The sequence below is a fragment of the Lissotriton helveticus genome, chromosome 2_1, assembly GCF_964261635.1.
Source record: "Lissotriton helveticus chromosome 2_1, aLisHel1.1, whole genome shotgun sequence".
Taxonomy (NCBI): domain Eukaryota; kingdom Metazoa; phylum Chordata; class Amphibia; order Caudata; family Salamandridae; genus Lissotriton; species Lissotriton helveticus.
In genome coordinates this window covers 1,222,986,626-1,223,006,644 of record NC_136059.1, presented here as the reverse complement: position 1 = coordinate 1,223,006,644, position 20,019 = coordinate 1,222,986,626, and the positions used below count along the sequence as shown (strand labels likewise).

At 41.6% G+C, this 20,019-nt stretch overlaps 1 protein-coding gene across 1 annotated transcript in view; it reads left to right on the top strand.

Moving 5' to 3' along the window:
• EGF (epidermal growth factor) overlaps positions 1 to 20,019 on the top strand; it is a 627,377-nt gene that overhangs the window by 277,463 nt on the left and 329,895 nt on the right. The window contains exons 7-10 of the mRNA XM_078677482.1: positions 1,626 to 1,748; positions 4,777 to 4,899; positions 5,219 to 5,344; positions 10,486 to 10,622. Coding sequence (XP_078533608.1) covers positions 1,626 to 1,748; positions 4,777 to 4,899; positions 5,219 to 5,344; positions 10,486 to 10,622 — 509 coding nt within the window. The remainder of the gene's footprint in view (positions 1 to 1,625; positions 1,749 to 4,776; positions 4,900 to 5,218; positions 5,345 to 10,485; positions 10,623 to 20,019) is intronic.

Here is a 20,019-nt window from a genome sequence, read left to right as displayed (position 1 = left end):
ATTGCTTGAAAAACCTGTTGCTTATATTTAGCAACTGTTGTTTAGAAGGAATGGGTAGGAAGGAATTGTGATTGTACAGACCTATATGTTTTGTGTATATGGTTGTGATACCTTTTGTGTTGTCAAAAATATTAAACATTGAAGTTGCTATGTGATTATAGAAATAAGCACTAATAATATTGAGGGACGAAGTACCAGTAAGTAGGAACAAATTTGTGGTTTTCCCTACTGGAAATTGTGCGTTATTTATTCCTCTGCATCATCTTATTTTGTGTTAGCATACTTGAGGTACAGCAGATAGACCAGGGCAGGGTTTTTATTTTCAGATGAACCCTCATTTACAGCAGAAATTGAGTTTGGGCCCGACCAACGAAACATGGATGAGACTGACCTTAGTAAGAAAAACCTTGGCCAGCTAATTGCACCGTGAATCACTGTTTTACTGCCCTAGACTGTGGTAAATGAATGCTTGATACTGGAATGTTAATGGCATGTGCAGTGTTTGGCTAAAAATGTAGCAGCATATTTTGATGTAGTTAAAGTAAACATCTGATCATAAAATAATAACATGCACAAAGCAATGTAACCGCACAATTAAAACACAACAGGGAAGAACTCAACAAATAGTTGAAACAGGGAGGAAATCCAAAATACAACTCATAATCAAATTGAAATAATCTATCATAAAAACACTGCAGCACAAATAATAACAGAACACATCACTGGCACAGTAAAATAATATGTGCATAAACATTCTTGTCACACATTACCACCTCCAGAATCCTGCTTTGCTAGGGTGTTGGTAAAAGTTGTTTGCAATAAGCGCCACCTTCCCACCAATGATGTGAAATAGCACCAGTCGAAAAAGCGAGCCATAGACTCTGAAACAGTGAGCAGCCGCCACTGCTCCTGTTTTTTCGAGAATTTTGCAGACGTGGAACATTTTATGGCCCCAATTTCACTTGAGCTTGCTCAATGGGCAAACCCAGTGTTTCATATGATTTAATTCAAGTTGACAATGATGCACCTCATTTATTCGTTAATATGTTGTAAAACGGAGTTACAGAGAGATACACGAAAGAACCACTCTGTAGGCTGTGTCTCGTCTTCCTCTTTAACATAGGTAACCAGGTATGTAACGTAGGCCCCCACAGTCCATACTCTTCAGGGGGCCCTCGACGCTGTCTTGTTTTTGCCTGTCAGATTCCTTCTGACAGTGGTGAGTTTTTGGATACCGAGGCAGTAGCCTCATTACTCCACATTCATTTCGAGTTTTTTAGTCGCTGTTTTGGTTGTCTTATTGATGTGTGACGCTTTGTCACAGTTGAGGTTGTATCACATGGTCAGCTCAGTGATGGGCCGCGGGTAGCGGTCAATTGAGTTCAGGGGGCCCTCATTCAGCCACAAGCCCATATAGAGATATGAGATACTGAAGTCTCATGGGCCCCTCACCACATTTCTGCAGGAGTGGCATCATCTTAGGTTATGCAACGGATATACGCATGCACCGTAAACTACGCGTCAAATGTCTACTCTTAAAAAAGTTACTTGGTTGCCGTGTTGCGTTACGCATCTCTGCTGTAAGGCGCCTCTGATGTTGCACTGTCAATTTTTTCTCCCACTAGATATCAACGAATGTGGCATGTGGACCCACGGTTGCACTCTGGGCTGCGTAAACACCCCAGGCTCATACTACTGTACCTGCCCCGAAGGTTTTGTGCTGCTATCAGATAAGAGAACCTGCCATGGTAAGGGACACTGGTAATACAGTGATATCCAGAGTTTTTTTTTACATAAAGTAAATCTTTCACAAAATGTGAAACTAGATATCACCAAACTTGATCAAATTGAATGTCATTTTTAGTGTAGTTATTTCACACAACATTTTTTTAATGGATTTTTAAAAACAATTTATTTGAGACAAACAGAACAGAAACCACTAATATTGGTGGCAATTCCCCATAACAGTCAAATAATTTACTCTACTCTTATTCCACAGTATATCCACTTAGTATCAACACTGGCCTCAACAGGGTGTCTTTATCTGTACAGCAGCCATAGCAGAGCCAAGTAAGTTCCAAATATCAATCCAGCAGTATAGGGATTAGCAAGAGTTCTCGATGACACTAAAAACCCTAGACCAATAGTAGAGTCCGACATTACCACCACCATTGTCTCAGAGAGGCAAATCTATAATTTTGCTCATCAGAGACACCATTATCCATCAATGAAATGTGTATCCCCTTTTCCAAGCCATATACAAACTGAATGAGCCCCAAATATCCTTGAGTCTGGATTTGGCTTGCATCAGTGTCCAGTATTTCTCTAACTGTTCATGGCAATATGAAACCTCTTTCAGCCAACATTTTTCAGTAGGGGATGCCCCTCTTCCCCAGTGCATTGCCACTCATCTTTTAGCCAGTAATGGCATCATTGCTGTCAGCTGGTCAGGACATTTTTGACAAATCCCGATGCTAAAGTGACAGTGCTCTTTACTATGAAACATGGTAACATTGGTTTATCCACAACTGGCATATTTGATTTACTTATAAGTCCCTAGTAAAGTGCACTACATGTGCTCAGGGCATGCAAATCGAATGCTACAATTGCAGCACTGATTGTGCCACCCACTCAAGTAGCCTGTTAAATATGTCTCAGGCCTCCCACTGTAGAGCCTGCACATGATGTTTTAAGCTGCCATGTCAACCTGGCAAATTAACCTAATTGCCAGGCCCAAGCTTCCTTTTTAGGTTGAGCCTAGACAGCGCTTGCACTGTCTGAGACAGACATGCTGTAAATACTTTGTAGGCTTACAGCCCACCCACTGCTATTCATCTGTTTGTCAGTATCCTTTAAAAATCTGCGCTTGTGAGTGGGTAATCTTTCCTCTCTGGCCCACCTTTTCCTCAATTTCTTACTCCCATGAGCAGCACCCTAGTACTTGTACTCTTAAACTTGTCCCATTTTAGCAGTTGTAAAAGGGACTACTTTTTCCTTTGTTCAAGAGCACTGTACATGAGCGTTCGATCTTTTCAGTGATTTATTACCATGACGCCTGCTTTCACATGCCACCATCATGCCACATCATTATATAGCATAATCTCGACCGAAGATATTCAATCGCTTTACATGAGCACTCGGGGAGATTAAATGATTTGCACAGAATGTTGAACCGACGCCGAGACTCAAACCTACATCATTATATGGTGTGATCTCGACCTGAAGGTATTCAAGCGCTTTACATGAGCACAATGGAAGATTAAATAATTTGCCTAGAATGTTGAGTCAACACCGAGACTCGCACCTGGTTCCTTCAAATCTAAAGTCGACAGCTCTGGCCGTTACGCCACACCCTCTCTTCAATATTTATTTGGGAGACAGTTAATTTAAGATCAGGCAGATTATATGGGTAACATACTATATTGCTAATTTTAGTGCCTGGACAAAACATAAACATATTTATTTAGAAAATACTGCTGTAAAGATTACTTGAGGTTGTAATTACAATAACGCAATAAAATTAAAATATCTGTGAATGGCACTGACGGTAATGTCGTCAGAAAGGTAATCACTTGTCCTTTGTCTGCTTCAGTATGCATATTACGTGGCATATCATTGGCAGTGATGTCTTTGCGTTGCTGCGTGGCCACATCATTATTTAGCTCAATCTCGACCTTGACCAGTGACACAGCAAGCAGCCTCCAATCACCTTTTGTGAGTTGCATGTACTGCCCTAAGTGGCATGGGTATGCCCAGACGTGGGCACTGGAACCAAGCTGTACCCGGCTGTTGAGTCCATAACTAGGGTAAAACTGGTCTGGGTTGCTTGTATTGTATTTCAAATAGGACCTGGCTTTGCAGTTTGGGCTGGACAGTTCCCATTAGGAGCAGGGTCTCGAGTGATTTGCATATGGATGGGTCAAAACTGAGGTGGCATGGTGAGCAAAAGAACGATGGGTTGGAGTGCTACCCTGAGCAGTTGCCGGTGGTTAGATTTATTGAAAGCAGACTCCATCACCTTTTGTGTGCTTTATGTATCGCCCTAAGTGGCATGGGTATGCCCAAACATGGATCCCATGCTCACTGTGTCACTGAAACTAAGCTGTACCTGGCAGATGAGCCCATAACCAATTGTTCATCTGTCAAATAATGTTACTTTTTTCTTTCTCAAACAATATGAGCCATTTCTTTTTAACCTCATATAATGAACCTATGAGTAATCGCTAAAGTAATTTAAAGGGAAGAGTGAGCAGTGCTAAGTGATAACTGTACAAGAGATCAGGGGCCATATGTACAGTGAAGTGGCGGAGAGAGGTGTTAGCCTTCCTGGCTTAACGCTCTCTCCACCACTTCTGAAACGCAAGGCTGCACCATATTTACAAGAATGTAGTGCAGCCTTGTGTTTCCGCCTGCGATGGTGCTAAGTTTAGCAACTTAGCGCCAACGTAGGCATCCTTGCACCATGCAATGGTGTCTGCATGCAGGTGAGGATTCTTTAGGTGGAGAGCGTGAAAGAGGGCCTTATGTACAAGGCAGCGTTAAGCCACGTTAAGTGGTTTAATGCTGTCTTGTACATAATGCGCAGCTCCTATCGCCACCACAACGTCACTATAAGTGACGTTGTGGTGGTGATAGGGGCTTGTACATATTCCCCCAGATGTCTTATAGAGGATGGGCATGCTTAATTCTGATTGGCAAAGGAGGAAAAATAATGTATAATTTATCATTGATTTGGTTGCTGTTACCATGCATACCCCTTGTCTTCCTTGAACCTAGGTTACGTCCCTTGTCCACAAAATGGCATACAATGCAGCCATGGTTGTTCTCTGACGTCAGAAGGGCCCGTTTGCTATTGTCCAGAAGGATCGGTGATTGGAAAAAATGGAAAGACATGCACAGGTATGTGCTTTCCTGATATATATATATACGACTTAAGCATATTCAGGTATATCTTAAGTAGCATTTCCAGCTACATATCTTGACTTGTAGTGTTGTTGTTCGTCAGAATATAACGTTTTATTGGAAACCATTTGGTCTCGTCCTTCCAAAGTTGCTAATACTAAATCGACCTGAACCTCAACAAGAAAGTAATTTGTATGCTGTGTTATGCATCCCCTGGTCTAAATGTACTTCCCATGTTTCAGTTTTTTGCTCATTGTAACTTCGTGACCTGTGTTTACAGAAGACATTTCATCCAATGGGTTGCTTTGCCTTTCAGGTTGTACATCTCCAGATAATGGCGGGTGCAGCCAGCTGTGTGTTAACACGAGCCCAGTGACCTGGGAGTGTGATTGTTTTCCTGGTTACACACTACAGATGGATGCAAGACACTGCAAAGCTGCAGGTAAGTGCCATTCACCATTGTAAGTATCATTCAAGTTGGCACGAGCTTTCATATGTTATGTTATGGTATGTTAACGAGCAGTAGCGGCTCCCTGAGGGAGTGCTGCGGGGCGGTGGGGTGGGAAGGGACAGGGTGGGGTAGTAAACTCTGGCATATGGCCGAACGGCGGTAAGTAAAGAAATAAATGAATAAAACGAATTACATTGCGCACGCTGCAACGCCAAATGGTGATGCGGCGCACGCAATGTCATTTGTTTCATTTATTTATTTCTTTACTTACCTCCGTTCGGCCATATGCCGGAGTTTACTACCCCCCACTCTGCCCCTCTCCCGCCCTGCCCCGCCCCACCGCCCACAGCACTCCCTTGAGGAGCCGCTACTGTTAACAAGTCTTATAAAGCGCCACAGCTACCCAAAAACGAGCCTCCCGGCGCTAATAGAAGGAACCAACTGAGAAATAGATTCATTCATTGGATTCAATGATTTTCCTGTGTAACTCGTAGCTTAGCAATGGATTTCATTTTGGGTGCAGATGGGTTGTAAGTGACATTTACATCAATGGAGTGGGAGACAAGGGGGCTTTTGAGTGCTGCTTGTGACATAGAATGTAATTCGCGATCTGTGGAATTTTAGGGAGTGAAATGTATGGAACATTGGGAGTGCATGAGTGAGTGTTAGAGAAAGAAGAATGTGACCTGCAGATCTTCAGTACCTGTATCGCTATATTCACCAATCTGCATTTTATGGAATAAATCCATCTTGTCAAAGGACGTGGCGTAGGTCGAACCCACACAATGATGATGAGCTTAAACAACCATACACATGCCATGCAAAGGGGAGGCCCGTTTCTTTAATCCAGTTACTTCGATTCTGGTCAAGGACCTTGACTCCTGCAGCAACGTCTACAATAAAGATGCGGTAAAAAGTGGGGATAAATTAAACACCAAAAATGTTCTTTTCCTCCGAAATCGATCTTAGTTCGACTGGTAAAAACATCTGTTAGTCGGTTCAGGCTATTCCGTTGGTCCAAAATTAGTTTACACTATAGCCCAATATTCCATCTTACGACTCCTCCATTGATCTTCCAGGTGGATCAAAGACTGACGTAATATTGGTCCATATCACCTGAGATTAAGGAATGTTAAGGAATGTTCTACAAGCTTAGTCAGGCAACGGATTGTCTTTGAATCTGAAGAAGTGCTGTTTCAGATGTGACAAGGTGGAATATTGAGGTCACACTGTATCTCAACAGGGATTCAGACTGAAAGACTCACATGTGAAGGTTTTTTTGGAATTTCTGGATCCAGTGACAAAAGAACAGTCGGTGTCTCTTCTTGGCCTTGCGAAGTTTTATGCAAAGTTTATGGAGAACTATTTCTCTAAAGCTGAACCCATGAGGTCATTATTAAAAAAAGACTCTGAATTTGTCTGGGGGATATCCAAAGAAAAGCATTTATCTTACAAAACATGACATTGTTCAAACCCCACCTTTGAAACAATTTGTAGTGGAAAAATGTTGCATAGTTGCAGTTGATGCCAGTAATGAAGGTCTGGGAGCGGTGTTACAGCATACGGATGGATGCAAAGAATGGGTATAAGCATTTGCTTTGAGGGTGTTACAAACGTTTACAAGAAACTAGTCATTGATTGAGAAAGAGTTACTAGCATGCATGTAGGCTACAGAGGATCTCTGCATATTTCTTTGGGGAATTAGATCTGTATTAAGGACAGATCACAGACCTCTGGTCAGTATGCTTGCGTCAGACGAAGGTTGAACTATGATGGCCCAGTTGGCCAGACTTGTGGACTGGGCTCCGAAATTACAAATTCGATACAGAACATGTTTCTGGCAAAATTAATTTGCAAGTATACTGTACGTCTTGTTTGCCCCTTGCCTATTCCTGATAACATGTTGGATGAGGATGGAAGAGAAGTAATTTTTGGTCCCCTAGACATATTCTCTATAAGTCTTAAGTTTGGAAAGATATGTGACAGAGACATAAGACTTTACCTGGAGCATGAGTAAGACAGCGAGAGAGGTAGGTTAGCAGGGAGCCCACAGTCACACACATGCCAGGGCAGCGGGGCAATAAGTAGGATAATAAGAAAGGAAGAGGGAAGTGGATGGAGAAGTGAGAGGGAAAGGGGAAGCTAGAGGTAGAAAAAGCAAAAGTAGGTTAGTACGTGCAAAGGCCATGACCAGGGCAGAGTCCTAAGGTCCAAGGCAGCAGCTGCATAGTGTTGCATCTTGTCCTCCATAGGGAGTATAGGACGTCCACATCCAGGAGCTAGGGGTTACTGTTCTGGAGAAAAGGTGATCAGGTGAGGAGGATGGTCTCTGTCTTGCCTGCGGGTTGTAGATGACCCGCTCATAGGAGACCGTCAGGTACATCGTTGAGAGCCATTCGTTGTGTGGGGGGAGGGGTGGGCGCCAGAAAGTTCTGACTGTGGGGCAGTCACAGAGCACATGTATCAGTGATAAAGATGTTTTCCTTTCAAATAAATTATTGTTTTTATAAATATGGAAACAAAATAACATTTAAAAAAGTGTTGCATTGTCCTTGTGGCATGGTCAACATTATATAAATGCTTCAAAGAAAAAATAGAAAGAATTATTGTAACCAGCTGTCATTTATGAGATTCAATGCACTGAAAGACACATATGCATGCTGATACTGTGGATGCCTTGTTGATTCTGGACAAATTAAACAAAGAGTTCCTGCACAAGGATAGGAAGTCAACACACAGCATCCAGAGTGTATTTTTTCTTCTGGGGCAACCTCACTGTGCTCTATATAACAAGCGGTAATATAATGGAAGTTAAAAGAAAAGTGTGATGGGAAAGTCACCATACGTAGGATAGAATTTGACCCATCCTTTTGTTAGCCCACACCTGGCCTTGAAGGCACACATTGTACCGAATAGATGTGCCTACTGGGCTCTAGTGGTAGGATCTGAGTGTAGGGCCAGACCATGGCCACAAGCTTCCTGGGCAGAGCCAATATAGGTTCTGCTTCTCTACCACTTCCCCATAGCCGAGAGTGTGGCTGAAAGGCCAGGCACTGCACCTAGATCCTACTAGGCACAGATCAAGCAAGTTATTTGCTCAGCAGTCCTTTCCAATCAGTGTGACGGCTAGCCAAAGACCAGTCCCAGTGTCGAAATCCGGCTGAGGGCATCCAGGTGTATAGCCCTATGCATTATGGCATACACTCTTCTTCAGCAGATTTATTTATGCTATTTATGATCATAGTTGTGATGTTATATGTGATTTCATGGATTATGTCATTTTGGATGCTATCTGCTGCATCATGTGTGAGCTGATAAGCAGTACAGTGAAGGTTGTGATGGTTGAATAGTATGCACATGGTCATAAATACTTTATGGACATCTTATATAATCACCTATATTCTGGTGTCAATTATGACATAAAGTATGCTCTTCTGTTTGCTACCTGCTGTAAACAATGGCGAAAACATCTCAGTGTATAAAAACAACAATTAATTTGAAAGGAAATCATCTTTATAACTGAAACTTGACATAATATGTTACGTAAAGCTGTATTCTGATTTATGTAACTCACAGTGGCTTATGGATGCTCCAGTAGATGAATTGTAACATGGTCAATGTGTCGTTTCAGCTTTCTTAACTAATTTGTTGTAACCTTCCTAAGGAGAATGTATGTCATTATCCTGCAAACTTTATCCCCGCAGGGAATCACAACGCGGTCCTTACAACGACCGCGTTGTGATTCCGTATAGCATTACTCCGCAAGTCGGAACAACGACTTGCGGAGGGGGGCTCTGGATGTTGGAATAGTATAATTTACTATTCCAACTCCAGTCTATGTGGACAGTAGGGAAGGTGTTGGACTTTAAATCCAACACTTCCCCCCCTCCGCAAGTCGTTGGTCCGACTTGTTGAGTAATGGTATGGGGAATCACAACGCGGTGGTTGTAACGACCACGTTGTGATTCCCTGCGGGGATAAAGTTTTGTGGTAAACGTTGTTTACCTCCTAAGGACAGTGCCTATTCATATGTATTACATACTCAGATGCCCGAACAACCAGTTTCTTAAATCTAATGTTTGAAAAATACGAGTAGGGCTTCAATGTTTCAAAAAATCCCAAAGGCTATCATATATAATTTTGTCAGATGGAAAATAATATAAAAGAGTAAATCAAGTGTGGACCCAAAGTGGTATCTCCACGGTTAGCAATCATTTATTTTTTTATCAGTTTCAGATAATATATTGCAATATGAACGCGAAAATTATTTCCCCTTAAGCCGAAAATTTCAAATTGCTTAAGGTATCATTTTTAATACTGTCCAGGACATTTTGTTGTTTCTACATACATATTTTCAGCATGAGGCACTCTCCTTGGCTAAATGACCTCACACTGTTCATTACCAGGTTATCAAAAATCATTGTTGGTGGTCATCATTGTATCAAAAGCAGATACAATTATGATTTATTCACCATTTCCCACTATCTCCTAATTGTGAAATCAAGTTGATTATTTCATGGTAATAGTCTAGTTTCTAGTTTCTGCTGTATGTTACCAATTGCCTTATTGCTTATGGTAATTATGGGATAATTTGATTTTGTTTCCATATTTTTTCAGTTATATTAAAGATGTTTTTAGGTGACATTCTTAACACATTTCCACTCAGCTTTGTAACCCACCCCTGAGGGTGGCCACTAGGCAATTAATTATGTTATTGGATAGATGTGGTCACCAGATGAGTAGTAGGTCTGGAAGGAACTAGAAGGGGACTGTGGACTTTGCCAATTCCAACAGCATCAACATGTGTCACACTGTTAGGAAAGGGCTAACTGCACAAACAGCAACTGTACTTTTGGCATTTGAACATAACATGGCAATTGTTGTTAATCAGAGGATGCCAGTGCTCTTTTTATTTAAATTGAATAGCATGAATTAGCTTATCCCTGACAAAGCTGCACTTGTTTTTTGTAGAGGTTTATCAATAAAGGAAGCACTTTTCAGTGGCAAACTTTGTTGCTGTTTAATGGAAAAGAGAGATACAGTTTTCTAATGGGTGGATTTTGAACATCTTTTTGGAGGTACATATATTCAGCAACAACTAACACCGCTCATGTACACTCCTTCAATTGCAGGTCCGAACCCATACTTGTTGTTTGCAAATGTTCAGGACATACGCCGCATGAACTTCGATGGTACAAACTATGAGAGTCTGATAGACTGGTGGATGGGAAGAATTTTAGCCCTCGACTATGACCCCCTTGAGAAGAAGGTAGGGATGTGTGAAGAGGATCACTAATATAATCTGTATTTTGATTACTGATGACACTCAATTAAAAAAGTAGATGTTTTAGTAACCATAAAAGCATGTGATCCCAATTCACTTAAATATTTGTTTCTGAACAATGCTTGAAAAGTGAAAGATTTACGAGGTTAATTTTGAGCACTTCAGAAAATAAAAGAGAGTGAAGAAGAGTGACTGGTTTTTTGTTTATCAAGTCCACTAAAGCTGATGTAAATGAAGGACACGGAATAGATTTAAAGTGTAAATTAGGTTTGATTGGTAACTAAACAATCCTTAATTTGCGGAGGAAGTGGTAAATCCTCATCTGGAGGATTAATGGTGGGTGACGAATCTGCGTGCAGAGTTCTGTCCCAATAAGATAGAATGATAGAGGTAAGCACATCTCAAATGATTTACCACTTTCTCCACAAATGGGAGAATTTACCCTTACAATCCACATCTAAATCAAACCCTTAGTGCTGTTACCACCTAACGGTGTCACTGAATATAAATATCGGAAGCAAGATAATACCAAAGTATATTTTTCAGTAGAGAATACAACAGCTACAACTTTCAGTACTGCCGTTTGGGTATGTAATTGAGGTATGACTGTTTAATCATTATGGTTAGTTGCTGTAATCTCAGGTGTTTGAATCCTATGTCTAGTGAGCTGAGAGGTAATCCAACTAGATTCAAGAGGACAATATTTAGGTTTTCAATTCCTGGATAGTGTTCACTACCTCAGGTTGGAGATGAGAGTGACATCCACAGGCAATATGCTGCGACCCTGAAGACGAATCTGCTCCCGCGGTGGGTTTACATCTGCATAGGTAGCGAAAGCAGCAGTTGACTAGAACTTGAAGTGAGAACCAATTTAGTCAATGCATTGGGAGGGATAAGTGATTCAACATCTGAGATTTGACACAAAGCTCTGTGCACCTTTCAGATCTTAGAGGATGATAGTCTCATCTGTATCCATGTAGAGAGAGCGATGGCTGAGAAGCGTAACTATGAAGCTATATTCATAGTTGCAGAAGATGCTTTGAGATGAGGTTTATGGAGATATGTTCTGGTATCCTTAAGGTAAATGGTAAAGGATGTTGTGATTTCAATTTCCTTTGTCCTGGATAAGAAGGGTCTGTAATTGCGGACCCTTTAAATGCTTCTCCCCTAATGGACATAGGTATTTCAAAATCTGAAAAACAAGATAGGGTATTGGAGTAAATTGGCAACTATGTTCTTGATGGTATAGTCCTCGTATGACTTAAGTCCTATTCCTCCAGAACTCAGCCTGTCCTGCAGAGACATTATGTCTGTGAAGTGACAAATGGCATGCAATGAGGTCAGGCAGGACCAGCCTTTGCCTTAGCACCAGTATCACTGATACATAGGAGCTTATCGGGAGTTTTCAGGATGGTGATGAGTCTGAAGCTAGAATGACTGTCGAAGAGAACAATGTTGCATAGAAAGCAATATTAGAAGATGGGGTCGGTACACTTTTTCTTATAAATTGGCAAAGAAACCTATGTTTGAGATGAGGAGAGCAACAATGGGATAGAGAGAATCCGAACTTTAGATTGATGGTGAGTGCACCAATCATTATGGATATTCTGATGACAGAGGAAATTAGTGCTATGTTTTGGTTATAGCAGCTTTGTTTAGTTGTAACTGTATATTGATCAAGAGTACATGTGGATTTTATCAAAGCAATAAAGGCATGTTATGCTCACAATCATCATATATTTCATGTGGTTTTTTATATTGTTAAAATGCCTTTCTTTCATATAGTGTTACAAATGAAGTATAAATAATAGAAAATCAGAATAACTGTCTATAAACAATTTTTCATAAGAGCAATAATGCTTATCACAATGTATAATACAAGCTTATATAGGTTTATAAAAAATGAAGCATTCGATCGAGGAAAACGGATAGCTCAATATCACCATGTAGCACGTTACTACATGTATGAAAAAACATCATTTGTGGTGGTCCTTTACTTTTTCCTGTCTGGTTTTGCAGGCCTTAGGATTCTGTGCACTATGGTAGTGCTATAAATGGTCAGCAAGCATGCACTTGCTGTGCCTTGGTTTCACCTACTTGAATTATTAACTTTACAGTAAGGTGATGGAACGGGGCGCAGAAAGGGCACAACAGGCTTGAAAATTAAATGTCATATGTGGACTGCCATGTGTATTTACACTACCCATATACATGACAATGATGATGATGACAAACATGTATGGCTTCAGAGACTGCCATTGTGCTCTATCTGGACTGCAGTTTACAAGCATTGCAGTGTCTCAAGGCAAGGAAATGTGCCATTGACCTGCAGTGTAGAAAAACCTAATTTAAAGATTAAATACACCACCTCTGAAATTTGAGTTGTAAACCCACAGAACTGGGAGCTTAATATACAAAATGAGAGCATGCTAGATTTTGGGAAAAGTATGCCACCACAGCGAACATGTAGAAAAAGCGGTTTGTTATTGAATAGGCAAAGCTTCATTTTCCCTTAACAGGCCTTGTTAATGTTAACGTATCTTGGCATGGGAAAATACTAAAGTGATTGATAAAAGATATGTTCAACTGTGTTTTACAAATACACTACATTGGTGAAAGTAGATTGTTTTTTTTGTAGTAAACTTTATTTATACATTTTCACATGTAAACAGTATGAATATGATCGGTCACTGTCACAGTTCTCACTTTCGAGTAGTACTTAAGCAAGGATGTACAGACAAGTCATGCATTTTGATATCAAAGAGTCCCATCCGATATTGAAGAAAAAACAAAGTCCCATAATTACGGCCAGCCCCACAAAGTAGGAGATTTCTTCACCCTTCCAGTTGTCGACCATCACACCCAATGTGTTAGAGACACAAAAGCAGAATCAGTGCAATTAAATCATCATCACTTAAACATTCGCTATACCATATATCAACCATGTTGTAATCAATGGACCGGTTAGTCCACCACAGTCGGGACTATGCCTTGTTCTAGTTGGGTAGCAGGAGGTTGCCGGTGTGCCTCTACGTATGCCCTGAATGGTTCCCAGATGTCCCTGGGGCGAGATGAGAAGGGTAGAGTGGTGGCGTATATCTCGCCATTTGTGTTGCATGATGTCAAACTACCCATCCAGCTCTTTCAATGTAGGGACTGATCTGTGGCCCCATTGAATAGCCACCTCCCTTTTGGCTCACAATAGACTTAGGGCCACAAATGTCCTCACCTTTTTGGGAAAATTGACCACATAGCCCAGCAGAGCCATGTCTGGGCTGGGAACTAAGGGAAGATTGATCATTTCGCCTAGAGTCTTATGTACTACCTCCCAATATGGCTGTAGGAGTGGGCAGGTCCATGTAAGATGAGCAAAATTAGCATAAGGGGCCATGCATTTGCAACAGGTGTGGGGCCTGGAGTGGTCCAGTTTATGGGATTTGGCCGGGGTAATGTACATTCTGCAAAATAATTTAAAATGTAGTAGGATGTGTCTACTGTTTAGGGAGACATCCTTTGTGTCAGTGCAGAATGCAGCCCATTGATCATCCGTGATAGGGCGGCCAAGGTTGCCCTCCCAATCTCTATGGAGCTTGTCGTCGTTCACCGGGATGATCTCTGAGCAGGCTTTGTATAGTTTAGAGATCAGGTGAATTCTTGTTCGCTGACTATGATCAGAGACAGAGGAGCAAATGATTCGGATTCGATTGAGAAACCAGGCAGCGCGGCGCGCAGAGCTGAACGCACACGATCCAGTACAAAGCTGTCCCGATGGGAAACGGCCAACACCCTGCACCAAGAATACTTGGCTATCGGGGTATAAATCTCCCAGTTTTGTAATCTCAAATTTAGTTAACGTACGCTGTACCACCATCTCCCCCGTTATCGGGAGCCAATGGGCATTGGGGAGCAGGAGGAAAGTGGAATACAGTGTGGCAGTGCCGGTATTTTGCCTCTGTTTCTCCCAAGCCCAACTGGTAATGGACACAGTCTGGATGTCATTTGGGTCTCTAGGAACACCCTTTGGTGAAAGTAGATTGTTGATAACTTTAGCTGGAAATAAGTGACTTTGTGCTGCCTGATAGTAAACTGGTTTATAACTGATTTGCTTCATAGCTATGCTCCAGAAACTGAATAAACATCCCTTGTTCGCAGTTAACTACCCATGTCCTGGAAGATTATGACTTTGCTTCTGGCAGTAGGAAGGCTGGGGCGGTGCTTACAATGGCATCTTAGTAATGATCAGCCATCAGGTAATGGAGAAGGAACAGTTGACAACCCAAATGGCAGCTTTCACGTCTCTTCCTTTAAAGTGGAGATCCCAAATGTGGCTTCAGGAATGGCAACAATTGCAACAACTTATTCCCAGAGTAACTCTAGCATTTCTGTCTGTTTCTAGCAGTCTAGACTTTATGTCTACTTTTATCATTGGCAGAGGGAAGGACACCCCATCTGCATAGGGTAAAGGCTAAGTAGAGCGAAATACACCTTCCGCTGGATGAAGGGTGTGGCCATCTTAGTTGAGGGATTATGGACAGCCTTACACTAAACTGAGAGGGTAAAGTAATGCTGAAAGGGAGGTGGGAATTCTGTAGTAAAGTAGGCATTTTTGAGTTGAGGGAATTTCCCAGTCAGTGGATAGTGCACAGGTTAAGATTGGCACCTCTTCCTCACCTCTCTAAAACATTCCTAGACTTGGTAACAAAAGCATCGTAAAGAAAGAAGACTCTGCCTGGCTTTTGCAAGAAAGTAAATTCAAAAGAGGGTATTTCCAGGTGGAAAATGACCAGCTCTCCAAGAGTCAACTGGTTGTAGTCCTGTTACATTGTAGTCCTTCTACCTCCTGAAACACAAAAAGCATAAAATCCAAGAAGTCCCAGCTGTCCAATGCGGATTGGATCCTGCAGGAACCCCGGCTGGAAAAATACTTGTGCCTAGAAGCTTGCCTTTAGAGCATGTAGGCTTCGAGAATGGCTAGGAGTGCTTTCCACCATATATAACTATCTGGGTCTTAGATAGAGAGGAGGTTGCACATCTTCAGTTAGCATGCAATACAGGTTTATCCTGATCTAATTTTTTTGCTGTATAGAAAAGGACTTCAGCTCAACCTCACAACAACGGTATCTGGTATGAGAGAGCCCAGTCTGGCTACAAATTCAAGCGTTGGCCGGTAGGAGGATTTTGAGACCAAAAAAAGTGACTAATGCCTATATTAAAACCTTGGACTGGGTTGAGCTCTATAAAGCAACACATCAAATTTGGGCTTTTGGCACAAAACCTGAAAGCTTCAGTGGGAGATTGAGAGCAATGTGTCTGATTTTCAGGGATCATTGCTGGCTTCAACTTTTTACCTTGCTCCATTTGAGTCACAAGGTATAAACGTTGCCCCAGATGGCCATCGCAGTTAGTTTGAAATCATGCCTAGGTTCCGGTCAACCGTAACCTGTAACTTCTATCTAGTGCTTTTACCCTAAATACACAATGTGTTATATTATATTATATCATACTGTGTTATCGTACAATCTATTTGCAATGGCTAATACCAAACGCACTGTCATTCTTTAATATGTGTAGTTTAATGTCTTTAGAGACCTTCTGAATCAAGAAGGCTATCAGTTTGACCAAAGATTTACTCTGGGTTCACTAGTATTTTAACTTCCTTGATCCCCTGCTCACCTTCTACAGTCAAAGGCAAATAAGCAAGTTAAGGGTAAGTGAGTTTGTGTTGTTCAAAGACTAGCACACGGATAAAAAAAGAAGAGCAGAAGCCAGTAAAAAGACAGTTGCTTTGCATAACCTGATACTGACTGGAGTAAAAATACAGCCCTATTTGACCCTGTTGATGTCAAATCACGATCGATTTCTTTTAACCCGCTTTAGATTGAATCTTGTTTTTAGACTTCTGTCCTTCCCAAAGATGAATTTATGGTCCCAGACTTGATCAACCTGCCCCTGTGATGATTCCTCGTCCCAATCCGACATTCACATTTTATTCTTTTGTAAATTTTATACCATTCCTCGCCGAAAATTTGTAATCCCCTTTCTCAAAGACATGAATTTAAAAAGTTGTCGTTTAGCTTTCCTAGAATGTCAGAGAATGGATACTGTTTTTACTGTTGTGGTTCTTTTAAACTATTTTAAACATATTTTGAAATTAAGGAAAACTATTAGTGTGAATGAAATATAATGATTATGTGTATTTTTAGTTAGCTTCTTTATATAGTATGTTGTTCATGTTGTTACTTTCATGGTTAATGATTTTAACCGAATAAAGTACTTTCTGATTCTGATTCTGACTAGCACACGTGTGTATTTATTCTGCAAACTAAAGGAAGAAACACACCAAAAGCTTCAGCATCCCTTTGTGAAAGCAGAAAACAATTTCCGCTGCTACAAGTTCGCGTTCAGGCAACTACAGGACTAGCACCGGTCAGAAGCTGCCCTCCCCCGTTACCTCTTCTGAGCACTGCTCCCTCACCTGAGCAAGGTTTCCAATGGCCCAACCTTCCTTCCTGCTTCTACTGCAGTTTGACCCTCCTGCACACTGGAAGTTTTATGTGGACACAGTGATTAGGATAGTAGTTTTGGAGGCATATGGGTGGTAGACTATGCTGCAGAGTGGACAATTGTCAATAGCAGGGTAGATGACGTATTAACGTTGGGATAAATATTGTGTTAGTGTTTGGGGAGCTATTGCACTAATAGTAACAAGAAAGTGATAACTCATAGGGGGTATTTTGTTAATATATGGGACAGAGTGTGCGAGTAGCTGGTGGGATGCCAGGTCAATATGCTTCATTTACCATCTTTACTTACACTCTTTTGACCCCTGCTCTTCTAACACACTAAATGTGCTGGGTGTTGGTAATGTACTGTGTATGTGCATGTGTTGTGCTATTTGTCTGATGTTTACAATACTTTCCTTCACAGTGTGTCTAGTGCTTTGCAACGTGTGTTGAGCATTTCAGTGTTGCACCTCTGTTGTACTTCTGTCATCCACGCATTGTTTGTGCTGTGATATATGAATTCTGTACTGTGTTTGTAAGGACTGTGCTGTACACTATGAAGTTTGAAGTATGCTTTACAGGACTCTGTTTTTGCTGTGTATGCTGTACTCTTTCTATGCTGTGTGTGTGTTCCACTTCACTGAGTGCTGTACTGTGTGTATGCGCCGAAGGTATGTGCTAGGCAAAGTGCTGTTGTAAAGCATTGTGTGCTTTACAGCATGGTTGATGTTCCCTGTGCTCTATACTGAGGAAAATTCTATAGGGTTGTACTTTGCACATTGTAACTTGTGCCTTCTGTAAATATTATGTGAGCTGAACACTGGATACTGCATGCTATGCTATTCCATGTGAGTGCTGTAAATGCTAAGTTCATTTATTTATTCTTATTATTTAATATGTATGCCCTATGTGTCTGCTTCATACTATTTGTGTCGGCTGTACAGCGTGCAAAGAATTTGTATTCTTAACACTCTTTTTGAGATTTGCACTGTCTGTTCTATACCAAGGAAGTACTATGTGTGCTATATTGTCTATGTTGTGCTCCATATTGCTTTATATATTGCTTGAAAGTATACTCTGCTATGTGTGTGCTGTGCTGTATATTTTCTATACTGCTCGTCTGCTTTAAAAAAGGATTGTTCTGTGTACAGTTGCTTTACTGATGAGTCTCTATAGGGTACTGGCTGTGGGTGTACTTTACATTTTTGATGTGTGTTTTGCACAATACACCTGCTATACTGTGAGCTATTTTTGTATACTTTACATTGTGTGCTGTACTACAATGCACCAACATTATTGTGTATTGTATATAATGTGTGTGTGTTGTATTGTGCTTTGTGTGACATATACACAGCACTGTGTATTAAATGGTGATGTGTGTGCAGTAATAATTAAGAGCTGTGTGTGCTGTCATATGTACTGAACTGGGCAAAGGTATTAGATACTTGTGTTATATTACATGTGTGTGCTTTTTAAAGTATTGTGTACTGTATTGTTTACTATGTTTGCTGCTGTGTATGTATGCCACTCATAGTGTTATGTAGTGTACATCTGTAGACTATCTGTACGTGCAATATGTACTATCTGTTCTACTTAACGTGTTTGTGCTGTTTGCTGTACACTGTGAGCGTTACCTGCAATGCTAACTCGGATGTGTAAAAGCTGTACATTGTATGGGGTGTTTACAGCTGTGCGTGAGCTGCATTGTGAATAATGTGTGCTTTTTGCTGACCACTGTACTGCAGTGCTTTGTGATTGATGAGTGCAGTGCAATTTATGATCTGGTAAAGGACTGTACTATGCACCATGTGTTGTACTCTATCTAGTAAACATAGAAAGCAGAGGTTAATGGATGTAGGGGTGAATATGATTGAAGATTTCAAAGAGGGTGACACTCAGTTGTGGCAAGCTTGACTCGCGGGTGGCGGGTCTGGTGCGCGGGGGTGGGGGGTCACGCTGGGGAGGGGAAATTAGAATTTAAATATTTTTTTTTAACTTACCTCGAGGCCTGGTCCCCGTCTTCTCCGCTCCTGCTCTCCTGCCTCCGACAGGAACAGGAAGCAGGCAGCCAGGCTCCCTCCCCTAAGCCAATCACAATGCTGCAATTGCAGCGTTTTGATTGGTCTGAGCGTCATTACATTGCAGTCAGCCAGGAGCTGGAGGGGGGTGCATATTCTCTATGCAGGCTGTAATGCAGCCTGCATGGAGAACAGGGAAGTGCGCATGACTGGTTTGGGAGGCCTAGAGGGCCCACTAAACAGTCATTGCGCACTTAGGAGTGGGCAAACCACTCCTCCGCTGCCCTGCTTGGAGAGCAGAGCAGCCCCGGCCACCCGCCTGCCACAAAGCAGCAGGAAACATAAAATGACAATAACTCTAAATTATTGCCTTGTCATGTTTCTCACTGCTTAAAAGCAGTGGGGCGACGCTCCTCCGCCATAGCCAAGGAGCCGCCCCTGGTAACACTCCAAATGAGAGCGAGCTGTGCGACTGTGCAGTATCTGAGGGAAAGGCAAGCTTGTTGTAATCAAGGGCGCAACGTGACCCAAATATTGGGTGGGCAGGAGGGCCTAGGAATTCAAACAGTCATCTTCAGAACCTGAGTCGAAAGTACATGAAGGAATCACTTCACTGTTGTGGTAGACTGCATAACACTGGGAATAATTGTTCTGGACAATACGTGATGACGTGCGTTTTTAGAGCATACTGGGTCAGTAACATTGGTCTCAGGTTAATATTCTTTATGGTAAATAGGGGCTCTCACTGCACATTCTGCCCTCAAAAAAAGTAGGATTTGGAATTTCGGATTCTAGCATCAAGGAAAAACAGTAGCAAATGGTGCATTATAAAACACTATGGGCAGCTGGTTTTGCATAGGT